Genomic DNA, 13004 nt, shown 5'->3' on the forward strand with positions numbered 1-13004 from the left:
AAAGGGTGAACACCAGGGACATCGGTTCACCTCTGTGTCATATTGATTCATATATGTCATACTTTTGTGTCATAGACTTTTTGTGTCATACTGATACATATATGTTAATCACTCAGTAAAAGAACATCTACTGAAAGTCTCCTGAAAGTATTAAATGTGAGTTGTAAGCTTATGGTGGTAAAGTCATGAATTTGCATAGCTAAATGCTGATTGGGTGATACTTTCACACTCAAACTGTCAGGGCTGGCTCGGATGCCACACCTTCTACCTCCAGAAGAGGCACCCGAGTCAGTCCTAGACTAGCTAGGCGCAATCAGCGCTGATCCGTTTCAGCCGTTTCTAAGGCTTCTTAAGGAAGCTTGGTGAAGCGGATCACTGCTGATTCGTTTTGGTGTCTTGCCGTCACGGTCTCAGCCTTCTCTCTCTCTCTCTCTTGTCTCTTCTCTAGTGTTGCGTGTCGTTACAAGGTGTCTCATCACCTTTATCTCTCTTACTTACCTGTCACTTATTCGAGTATCTACCTCCTGCGCCACTTCTGGCCCTTCTCAAGTTTTCCTCCAGCTTTATCTCTTCCTGTCAGTTACTCTTTTATTTTTGGGAAAGGTTTTGTTTTGTTGCGGCGTCTGCCTGTGTCCAGTCTTCCCCTGGAGTCCTTTGTTGCGTTTTCACGCATTGTAATACTTCCGCGTTATTTCGGTTGCCTTGGTTATTTATTCCTCCCGTGCCTAGACGGTTGAGTTTCGTTTACACGTTGAGTTTTCCGCGTCTATTTTAGTTTCGTTTTGCTTCGGTGTGTGTGTGTGTTTTTATGTGCATGCAGATTGGTTTTCATACGGCATTTGGGTTCACGTTCCCCTTCGTTTCATAACGCAGTGTGTACCGATCTGTACGCCCTGCGTTACAGAACGAATCAGCCATTGTATTTGCGATGCTTGCGATGTCATGTTCACTCCAAACAAAGCATAAAAACTGCTTTTTTAAGTACATTTGTGTACCCTGTCACAGCACCCAGTGCCGCGAGTCATCCGGAAATGGCAATACCGCCTCCAGCTCGTTACTCAGGGAATCCCGATGGGTGTCGAGGTTTTCTTTTACAATGCACACTCATTTTTGAACAACAACCCTCACGCTTCCCAACAGAACGCTCCAAGATAGCCTATGTTGTGGCATTGCTGTCCGACAAAGCGTTAGCTTGGGCCACGCCCATTTGGGAGAAACAGACCGACATGTGTGTTTCATATGCACATTTTTCTAGCGCTATGAGAAGTGCTTTCTACCACCCATCGTCAGGAGCAGTTATCGGTGCACGTTTATTGAGGTTACGCCAGGGAAAATTATCGGTGGCGGAGTATTCTCTTGAATTTAGAACACTGGCTTCTGAAAGTGGATGGGGTCCAGAGACTCTTATGACTGTCTATCAGGAAGGGTTATCTGAAGAACTAAAAGACGAGCTAGCACTCCGCGATCCCCCGGCCGATCTTGATAAACTCATAGCACTCACAGTGCATCTTGACAATCGGTACCACGAACGTAGATGTGCAAAAATGCTATATCGAGACACTACACCTACAGTAACCCAGTCGTGTGTCTCTGAATCCCCTGTATGTGGTACTGACCCTCAACCCATGCAGATAGGTCATACACGACTGTCACGTCTAGAAAGACAAGCACGTCTCCAGGAAGGCAGGTGTTTATACTGCGGTGGGGCGGGTCACCAACGTTCCAGATGCCCCGAGCTGCAGGGGAAAAAGGTCAACCCACCAGTCAACACTGGGGCTCTGGCAGGTTCTGTCTCGAGTCCTCCCAGTAACGCTCTATATGTTCATGTGTCTCTGTCTTGGAGGGGGTCAGAGAAAAGACGTCTGATGGCCTTCATTGATTCAGGGGCAGCTGCCAACTTTATTGACGCCTCTCTCGTAGAAGAATTGGGAATACCCCTGTTTAGCTTGGATAAGCCTCTCAAGGTAGCTGCTGTAGATGGCCGAGCTTTAAGTTCTGGTGAGGTCGCCAAACAAACTGTGCCCATAGAGATGAGTATAGGAGGGCATCATGAACAGATCTCTCTGTATGTAATCAGTGCTCCCCAAATGCGTCTTATCCTGGGTTTTCCCTGGTTACAACGGCATAACCCAGAAGTCGACTGGTTGTCGCGCACAGTAAAGGATTGGAGCCAGATCTGTAAAGAGACCTGTTTAAAGAAGGAGCTCGATTCCCCTATTAAATGTCCACATGAAGCCGTGGACCTTACTCAGGTCCCCACTGAATATCATGACCTGGCTGAGGTATTTAGCAAACAAAAGGCTGGCTTCCTTCCCCCTCACAGGGCCTACGATATGGCCATAGACCTGCTACCCGGGGCGAGCCCACCCAGGGGCCGTCTCTTCTCTCTGGCTGCCCCGGAACGCAAGGCTATGGAAGAGTATGTCAAGGAGGCACTTGCTGCAGGTTTTATTCGTCCCTCAACTTCACCCGCCGGTGCTGGTTTCTTCTTCGTAGGGAAAAAAGATGGCGGATTGAGGCCATGTATAGATTACCGTGGTCTCAATAAGGCGACCGTCAAAGACCGCCACCCATTACCCCTCATGGCCACAGCATTCGAGGCATTACAAAAAGCCACTATATTTTCCAAATTAGACCTTCGTAGTGCTTACAACCTGGTCAGGATTAGAGAAGGGGATGAGTGGAAGACCGCCTTTATCACCCCGTCAGGCCACTATGAATATTTAGTGATGCCATTTGGTTTAATAAACGCCCCTGCTGTTTTTCAGCGCTTTATAAACGAAGTGCTCAGAGAAGCCCTTGATCGGTATGCCTTCGTCTACCTAGACGACATCCTCATCTACAGTGACTCTGTGTCCGAGCATATCAAACATGTGAGGCATATCCTCCAACTCTTGCATGAGAACCATCTGTATGTTAAGTTGGAGAAATCGCTCTTCCATATCCAGGAAGTAGCCTTTTTAGGGTACAGGATAGCCCCTAATACTCTGGCTATGGACCCGACCAAAATTCGGGCAGTGACCCAATGGCCTACTCCCGCATCACTACGCCAAGTCCAGCGGTTCCTGGGTTTTGCCAATTTTTATCGCCGCTTCATAAAGGGGTTCAGTACCCTGGCGGCCCCACTCATTAACCTCACTAAGAAAACCCCAGGTCCGTTTATGTGGTCTCCTGAGGCCCAGCAGTCATTCGATAGGCTCAAAAAGCAGTTTACCTCTGAGCCAATCCTCCGTATGCCTGACCCTGACCTACCCTTTATCGTTGAGGTCGATGCCTCAGATTACGGAGTGGGCGCCATTCTCTCCCAACGATCGGGCACCCCCCAGAAACTTCATCCGTGTGCTTATTTTTCACACCGCATGACACCTGCCGAGAGAAACTACGACGTCGGCGTCAAGGAGTTGCTGGCTGTGAAACTGGCACTAGAAGAATGGAGGCATTGGTTAGAGGGGGCCAAAACCCGTTCCTGGTCTGGACCGACCATAAAAATTTGGCCTACCTACAGCAGGCCAAACGTCTTAACCCAAGACAAGCTAGGTGGTCGCTTTTCTTTAGCCGGTTCGACTTTATTCTCTCCTATCGGCCTGGCACCAAAAACATAAAACCTGATGCGCTGTCTCGCCAGTGGGAGGTGCCAGCCGAATCGGTCGAGCCAAGCACAGTAATTCCCTCGTCCAAGATAGTAGCACCCATTCAGTGGGACGTCGAGGCTGCTGTCAAACGGTCGCTTACCCGTAGGCCTGGTCCTAGTGGGGTTCCTCCTGGCCGTCTTTATGTACATCCTTCTATGAGGAAGAAGGTGATGGAATGGGGCCATGACTCCCCTTTTGCTGCTCACCCGGGGGCACGCCGCACCCTTGAACTCCTGCGACGACGGTTCTGGTGGTCCGGCATGGACCAGGAGGTGGGGAACTACGTTTCGGCCTGTGGGACATGCGCCCGCAACAAGGCCTCTCATGCCAAACCCTCCGGTCTGCTGCGTCCCCTCCCCATCCCGTCCAGGCCTTGGACCCATGTGGCTCTTGACTTCGTTACTGGGTTGCCCCCCTCTCGGGGCAACACTACTATCCTGGTTATTGTTGACCGATTCTCAAAAGTGGCAAGGTTCCTAGCCCTGCCTAAGCTTCCCTCTGCTCGCGATACGGCCTCCTTATTTCTGCACAACATCGTCAGGCACCACGGTTTCCCTTCAGACGTGGTGTCTGATAGGGGGCCGCAGTTCACGAGTCGGTTTTGGGGTGCTTTCCTGAGCCTGTTGGGTGCCAAGGCCAGTCTGTCGTCGGGGTTTCATCCTCAGACCAATGGCCAGACGGAGAGGACCAACCAGGACCTTGAACAGACGCTCCGGTGCCTGGCGTCCTCTAATCCGTCCTCCTGGTCTGACCAGCTCTTGTGGGCTGAGTACGCCCACAACACATTATGGCACTCTGCTCTCGGCATGTCACCTTTTGAGTGTCTCTACGGGTACGCGCCTCCCATGTTCGCTGACCAGGAACAGGAGGTGGCTGTTCCAGGGGCCCGTGCCTTGGTGCGGCGGTGCCGGTTGGCATGGCGTAAGGCCCGCAAAGCCCTGTTGTCCGCTTCAGCTGGTTACCGCCGCAGTGCTGATAAGCACCGTCTCCCTGCCTTGTCCTTCCGCCCCGGGCAACGTGTCTGGCTGTCCGCCAAGGATCTGCCGGTCCGGGGTGGGACCAGGAAGTTGGCCCCTCGATACCTGGGTCCCTTCAAGGTTGACAGGCGGATAAATCCGGTTTCTTACCGGCTGTTGCTTCCCCCTTCCATGCGGGTCCATCCTGTTTTCCACGTCTCCCGTCTCCGCCCAGTTCTGTGTGGCATGCCCCGTGCTCCGGCTCCGCCGCCCCCCCGCATGGTCGATGGCGGCCCGGTGTACACCGTTAGTCGGTTGTTGGACCATCGCCGTGTTCGGGGTCGTGGCCAGTACCTGGTGGACTGGGCAGGTTATGGACCCGAGGAACGGTCCTGGGTCCCCGCCTCTCGTGTTGTCGATCGGTCCCTGATTCGCGACTTCCGCCGTGACAGGGCTGTCGCCCTGGGCCCGCGAGGTCTCGGGCCTAGAGGGGGGGGGCTCTGTCAGGGCTGGCTCGGATGCCACACCTTCTACCTCCAGAAGAGGCACCCGAGTCAGTCCTAGACTAGCTGGGCGCAATCAGCGCTGATCCGTTTCAGCCGTTTCTAAGGCTTCTTAAGGAAGCTTGGTGAAGCGGATCACTGCTGATTCGTTTTGGTGTCTTGCCGTCACGGTCTCAGCCTTCTCTCTCTCTCTCTTGTCTCTTCTCTAGTGTTGCGTGTCGTTACAAGGTGTCTCATCACCTTTATCTCTCTTACTTACCTGTCACTTATTCGAGTATCTACCTCCTGCGCCACTTCTGGCCCTTCTCAAGTTTTCCTCCAGCTTTATCTCTTCCTGTCAGTTACTCTTTTATTTTTGGGAAAGGTTTTGTTTTGTTGCGGCGTCTGCCTGTGTCCAGTCTTCCCCTGGAGTCCTTTGTTGCGTTTTCACGCATTGTAATACTTCCGCGTTATTTCGGTTGCCATGGTTATTTATTCCTCCCGTGCCTAGACGGTTGAGTTTCGTTTACGCGTTGAGTTTTCCGCGTCTATTTTAGTTTCGTTTTGCTTCGGTGTGTGTGTGTGTTTTTATGTGCATGCAGATTGGTTTTCATACGGCATTTGGGTTCACGTTCCCCTTCGTTTCATAACGCAGTGTGTACCGATCTGTACGCCCTGCGTTACACAAACCACAGCTCACTTTGCCTTTACAACTAATGTCGTAAACAGGAAGATGACATTTATGTACTTATCTAGAAACCAGAAGGCTACAAAAATTGCTGTTTTTCTAGCTGGAGGCTTAAATTGACATTTTGCTCGTTTGGTAATGTCTGTTTTTTGTGTCTGTGTTTAGGGTGATGAGGCGCTGCAGATAAAAACAATTGCAGCCTTGATGTGTAACGGTTATCGGACATATCTTGTGCTTTAACACAACTAAGCATTTTAGCCTAAAAGAATATGGGGAATCAGATGTAAATATGACTGGAAAGAAACGATCAACAGGATATAGAACAGCTATCCAGTTTGTCTGAAATCAAAAAGATGAAACAATTAAATAAAACAGTCCAATCATTGATTGAAAGTTCAGTAGGATCACAGTTATCAGCATTTGACAGCATTTTATTCCACTTGCAATTTAGAGGTTTTACATGTAGTTAAACGAGTGAGAAATTTTACATTGAAATACTTCACAAACATGATACGCTCATTGGAGGTGAGGGGATGTGTGTTTGATTTGTGTCTGAAATCATGGTGTAGGTGGAGATCTTGTCTGATAGGAAGAGCATTTGTATGCCTGGTGTGTTTGCAAGATTGTTATTCTTTAAGGTCCAGGATGACAAGCTAGGTTGACAGCATCCATGTGCCTGTATAGGATATTTCATTGTGTTGCTTAGTTTAGGGAAGGGTGCCTGATGAGATGACATACACCACAGATTATTCTCACCATGTAGAATTTACTCCTAATGGTCTTAAAAGAGGCTGGTGTAAAAAACCTAACACTCTAACTATGAATCTGAGATCAGCACCACAAGAGTTTATTTAACACTGTTTCTGGCTAATGATTTGATGGAAGTTGTAAAGTATATCTTAGTCTATGACATTTAATTTACATTTCAAAAAGTGTTTCTCTGTTTAATGTTACTGGGTCCAGGCAGAGATTATCTATAGTTCATACAACTTACTGATAAAGGAAGTTAACCTGGAAAGTAAACTGACAAACATATCCAAAGCAAAGTTATTCATACTCAGTGATACTACCTAAGATCATGTTAATGATGGATAAAATCAATGAGTGAGTGACTTTCAATTTTGGTGGTAATGATTAAATCAGATCAAATCAAATATATTTGTATAGCGCTTTTCACAACACATGTTGTCACAAAGCGCTTTACAGGATTTACAAGGTTAACAATACTATGGGTCCAGATCCCTAATGAGCAAGCCAAAGGCAACAGTGGCAAGGAAAAACTCCCTAGATGGTGGGGAATAGGAAGAAACCTTGGGAGGACTAAGACTCAAAAGGGAACCCATCCTCCATTGGGCGGCCCGTTAACACACAAATTATACATTAATAAGATTAATAAGATCAACTCTTGTGACTATAATTGTTATTGCAGTGTCTAACAAAATGTTCCTTTCCTAGAATTATTTTTTTATTTTTTTCCTCTAATTATTAGGAGTTCTGAAAATTGTCTTGTTCTGAACATCTATAAATGCTCTAGAAATGAGAAATAATGAGTGTGCAGAGAGATTACAGCTAGAAGATGATTACATATAATGATTGAAGGAGAAAAGGCATACCCTAGCACTCAATGTTACAGTTCCTCTCAGTTGGAGGTGTCTTAGTCTGGTCTTTACCCTGGTTTTGATTTTATGAGAGATCAGTGTGCTGGCAGTGGTCAAGACTATAACAGGTGTAACAGGTGAAGAAATAGGTTAGATAGATATAAGCGTTTTCTACCCCCAGGCTGTGAAAGTCATCAATACCCCTCCACAACTGCAATAAACTCATCTATCAACAAAGATTCATTCACTGATGATCAAAACACCCCCCCCACCCCATAGCACACATCACTTTAACAATTGCACATACGACCTATTACAGGTCCCACCTCAAATGCACATATCACTTTATAAATCATTTAAAATGCAAATGTACATGAGTTTATTTTATTTATTTTAGTGTTTTACCTACTTACTCACTTATTTTTTATTTTGTATTATGTCTTAATTGCTGCCCTGGAAAGAGGATGCCAAACCCAATTTCACTGCTGTAACACTGTTCTTAACATTGTTTCTTCAGCAACAATAAAGACTATTCTATTCTATTCTCCTAAATATAGCTATTGAATAACTTAGACAAAGATTCAAGATCATATTCAGCATAGGAAATTAGCATAGCAATACTGCTCCTGTGTAACACTGAATGAATTACCATCATTCACAGGTAAGCCACACCCACCAATGAACCTGCATTACAACGTGAGCACTGAGGGAGAGGTGATATTTGCATGGAGTGACTCACCCACTAGCCGATATCCACTTAACTACGAGATCCGTTACTCATCCAACACTTCTCTCAAACACTGGGAGGTGAGGAAAACGTCATCAAATCCTACACTAGTCAAATTAAGATTGTTAAGATTCAGGTGATGTCTAAAAATATCTGATCTAGTTTCCCATTCTTGGTAGATTAATGGGTCAGTTTTGTTTTGATGTTGTATATTATGCTTGTTTCTCATTTTGGAAAACTATGGGCATAGTGTTTGAATCATGTTGAGCACTTGAAGAAGTTCTCACATGATTGCACAGCTGATCTGAAGGAGCACATGTGTGTGTGACTATGTTAGGTATTACAGGTCCAGCATCCGTGGGTGGCACTGAGATCACTCACGCTCGGAGACCGTAACGTTGTGCAGGTGCGCTCCCGGAGACTGCACGAGCCACTGGTCTGGAGTGACTGGAGCCTGCCCTTCTACCAGACACTAGATGGTATGCCTGCCATGCAGCGTTCTCATATCGCTCTCAGATCGTTCTCGTATCGCTCTCAGATCGTTTTCAGATTGCTCTCAGATTGCTCTCGGTTCACTCTCAGTTAGCTCTCAGATCATTCTCAGGATGTTCTTAGATGTTCTCAGGATGCTCTCAAATTGTTCTCAGATCATTCTCAGATTGCTCTTGGATCACTCTCAGATTGCTCTTGGATCACTCTCAGATCGCTCTAAGATCATTCTCGGATTGTTCTCGGATCCCTCTCAAATTGTTCTCAAGTTGCTTTCAAATCACTCTCAGGTCACTTTCAGATCGCTGTCAGATCGTTCTCAGATTGCTCTCAGTTCGCTCTCAGATCGCTCTTGGATCACTCTCAGATCACTCTCAGATCCTTCTCAGATCCTTCTCAGATCATGCTGACTTGCTGCCTTGCCTAGGGTTGCAGAATGTTGCTACAGTACAGTACAGAATGAGTCTGCTACAGTTTTGCATGTTTGCATCTTTCTTTAATATCAGTACTGTTGAGGCCAATCTTGATTAACAAACTATCGTGCAGCCTTGGTCCAGTGTTCTGTGGCTAAGTGGCTGAGCTGTAGTTTGACTGAGCTCTTCTGAGTCCTTTAAAACCCTCCAATATGGCTAAGATTACAATTACCTGGAGACCAAAGTGTTAGCTTAGGTATCTGGTTAAACATTTTAGTAAGGTCATAGACACAGGCCATAGGTTCAAATGCGAACATAAACCGAGCGTGTAAAGTAATGTAAAATACATATATCTAAGGCTCACACAATAACTCTGTGTGTCTCCGTGTTACCAATTTAGTGAGAAAATTATGCATATGTAACTCAACAGGGCATTTTAAGCAGCATTCAGCTGTTTGGGGTTGCCATGTCTGCTGACTTGACATCAGCCCATTCTTTGTTGAGCCCCTGAACATAAAGCAGGTCCTTGTACATTAGTGGTGAATTTGACCACTCAGAGCTGCCCAGTTGATGAACAAAGCTCCACTCTGCTCTGCTGTTATTCATCCTTGGCCCCTTTGAACTGAACATTCTCTCTATGAGGTTTCTTTGTTGAACTTTCTCTTGGGCTTCACAGCACCCCATGTCTGTGTGTGTGTGTGTGTGTGTGTGTGTGTATGTGTGTGTGTATGTACGTATGTGTGTGTGAGTGTCTGCGTCCATGTGTGTATGTTGGTGTGTGTGTGTCTGCGCCTGTGTATGTGTGTTGGTGTGTGTGTGTGTGTGTGTGTATGTGTGTGTTGGTGTGTGTGTATGTACGTGGGTGTGTGTCTCTGTACATGTGAGTAAGAGTGTCTTTGTCTGTGTGTGTGCATGTTGGTGTGTGTGTCTGTATGTGTATGTGTGCATGTTGGTGTGTGTGTCTGTATGTGTGTGTGTGAGTGTGTCTGTGTGTATGTTGGTGTGTGTGTGTGCCTGTGTATGTGTGTTGGTGTATGCATGTGTTGGTGTGTGTGTATGTACGTGGGTGTGTGAGTGTCTGTCTGTGTTTGTTTATGTTGGTATGTGTGTCTGTGCTTGTGTGTGTGTGTATGTGTTTTGGTATGTGTATGTATGCTTGTGTTTGTGTGTGTCTCTGTACGTGTGAGTGAGAGTGTCTTTGTCTGTGTGTGTATGTTGGTGTGAGTGTCTGTGCCTGTGTATGTGTGTGTGCGTTGGTGAGTGTGCACACGTGTGTGTGTGTGTGTGTGTGTGTGTGTGTGTGTGTGTGTGTGTGTGTGTGTGTACATGTGTGTGTTGGAGTGTGTGTGTTGGTGTGTGTGTGTCTGTGCATGTTTGTGTTGGTGTGTGTGTATGTGTGTGTGTCTGTGCACAAGTGTGTTGGTGTGTGCATATGTGGGCGCATGTGTGCAAGGATCTGTACTTTCACATGTCATCAAAATATTGGAATGGTTTGCAGACGTTGCATGTGTTTCATACCAAAACAGCATATTTAACATCACTAATCACATCACTAATGAGTAAGAATTTCTTATCGAGGATCTCAAGAATAAAACTGCCACGAACGGGGGGCAACAGAGTGACTCACTCTGTACTTGGGGCATTTCTGGAGTAGAACAATATGAATGAAGCCTTGAAGTCATGATTGTAAATTAAAAAGATTAACTGTTGTAGTTAATACACATGCAAGTTGTTTCTCACACACACATACCACACATGCAGGTTTTTATTACCCTGCTGTGTATCGATCACTTCCATTTGTGTGTTTCTTTGTCACTGTGTCTGTGGCTCCTGACATGGCCACCACATACCAGCTCAAGCTCTGACTCACTCTAAAGAAGAAATGCATGTAATGCCCTTAGAATGAAACACCGATAGTCCAGACGTAATGGACATTCTGAAATGAACAGTTTCTCAAACTTTCAGAATATTCAAATGAGTCCTCAAGGTCCTGGTCATACAGATTTTCCACCCTCCTTTTATCTGGGAGTGAGGTGTGACGAGAACCAGTTAAATGAAACATTTAATCAGCTACAAGGGAGTATTAAATCCAGACCTGATTTGGACTTGAGGCACATATTCGAATACCACTACTGTAGATCACTATGACGATAAATATGAGATTAAAGTGCAGAATGAACTGTTGAATTTGAGAGACTTTATCTATATGAAATGTTATACAATATTTTTAAACAATAATTATTTAAAGTTAACATGTTCACAACTTGGCTGCAAATCATTCTCAGTCAGTGATTGACTGACTGTACCATTCAAAGTTAATTGGAAATGTTATCTTTATAGCTCCACATAACGCCACGTGTGGCATTGCCATAAAGCAGTTTTACAAGAACTTTGGACATACTGAACTTTGACCTTAAGAGCTCAGGACATATTTAACTTTGACCTTAAGCTGACAGTCTGCATCTAAACCTCAAAGTCATTTAATTTCAAATCCAGTGAAGGGCAGAACCAAACCACCCAGAACTCAGAGTCCAGTTATTTATGCACAGCACTGTGAATACTATATTGTGCTGTACCTTTGCAGAGAAATATTAGCTACTAGTCCTATTTCTGTGAAATCACAGGGTTAGGGTTCATCAGGAAACAGGTTTAAACCAGTGGTTGCTTGAATAAACATTCAGAAACACTACACAATGTCTAATATGTCGCAAAATACAAAGGGGATGCAAAGTTTTTCAGCTAAAATTTCCTTGTGAATAAATGTGAATGGTCCATTAAGCAAGTTTCAATCAGAGCCGTACCATAGTGTGCGAGATGCATTTTGCAGGTATAAATTAAGAGTTAGTTAGGTATATAACTGAGTGTTTTCAAGCAGGTAGGATTATAGTGCTTTTGTCAAATGCTTGTTGAGTTTAGTTACCTTGGCAACCTAAACAGAATGCTTCAGTGTGCTCACTGAAGGGGCAAAGCAACCCATAAGAACTCAATGCAAGCAAGCAGACACGGCTCCACACACACGTACGTGCAGGGCACAGGTGTCCGGTTCACCTCACACACGTACATGCGGGGCACAGTTGCCCAGCTAGCTGCAGCGTCACACTACTTCTTCCATTAATGGACTACACTTTTACTAAACTTTTGTTCTTTTTTATAACAATCATACCAGGAATGGCGCTGTTGCTCTGTCTAACCTCCAGTAGAAAACATCCATTATGTGGTTAATGCAACAAAAGTCAGGAGTGTTTTACATGTGCAGTCCTAAAGGACTAGTTCTCAAGCACTAATGATTCTGCCGAGCAGGACAAAGAATGACCATACCCAGAAATAAGGAGGATTTGGAGTGGCTTATAGTCCATCAGGAATGGCATTAGAAACAATTACAATATTGCACTAGAGGCTCCTTGAAAGAGGAGCACTCACATGTGGTTGCATCAGATTTTCCAGCATTACTTGTACAGGAGTAAGAGTCTGGGAAATCTTTTAACAGTAGTGTGATTGAGCTCAGAATAAACCGCCTACGTTGTGGAAAAGTTGCATCATATTTGTGGAGTAGAGAAATGTGCTTGCCTTGTCCTGAAAGTCACTTTCCCATTCCGGTGTAGTATGGTATCTGTGAGAGACATCTGGTCAGTTTGATTGCGCCGGTAAGTTGTTCTGCAAAGCCCAGGTCAATTTAAACTGCACATTTTTCTTCTCTCTGGTTCTCCACCCAACAAAAGTGAGCTATATCCCCACCGAGGTGCTCACCAAGCCGGGAGCCGAGGCCACGGTGTACGGCGTCTTTCACAACGGCGGCTGGGCGGCCAGCAAGGTGGTGTGGATGCTGAACGGCCAGGTCATCCCAGAAAGCCAGTACAAAGTGGTCAACGCCCGGGTCAGTGCTGTCACCTTCAGGTCAAAGGATCCAGGCTTTGGTTTTCTGATGGGCTGCCTCCCATGGGGCGAGAGGTTTAAATGCAGTATTGCATACGCCAAAGTCTACACGGAAGGTGAGTCCCAGCCTGAGGCCTTTCTACAAA

General features: G+C 45.8%; 1 protein-coding gene across 3 annotated transcripts in view; it reads left to right on the forward strand.

The window, feature by feature from the left end:
• The window catches only part of lepr (leptin receptor), a 37014-nt gene that overhangs the window by 15292 nt on the left and 8718 nt on the right, over positions 1 to 13004 (forward strand). For all 3 annotated transcript variants that reach the window (XM_077014950.1, XM_077014949.1, XM_077014951.1), the window contains exons 7-9: positions 8018 to 8163; positions 8421 to 8562; positions 12705 to 12974. In XM_077014950.1, the coding sequence (XP_076871065.1) occupies positions 8018 to 8163; positions 8421 to 8562; positions 12705 to 12974 (558 nt within the window). The remainder of the gene's footprint in view (positions 1 to 8017; positions 8164 to 8420; positions 8563 to 12704; positions 12975 to 13004) is intronic.

The sequence above is a fragment of the Brachyhypopomus gauderio genome, chromosome 8 (assembly GCF_052324685.1).
Source record: "Brachyhypopomus gauderio isolate BG-103 chromosome 8, BGAUD_0.2, whole genome shotgun sequence".
In the NCBI taxonomy this organism is placed as follows: Eukaryota; Metazoa; Chordata; class Actinopteri; order Gymnotiformes; family Hypopomidae; genus Brachyhypopomus; species Brachyhypopomus gauderio.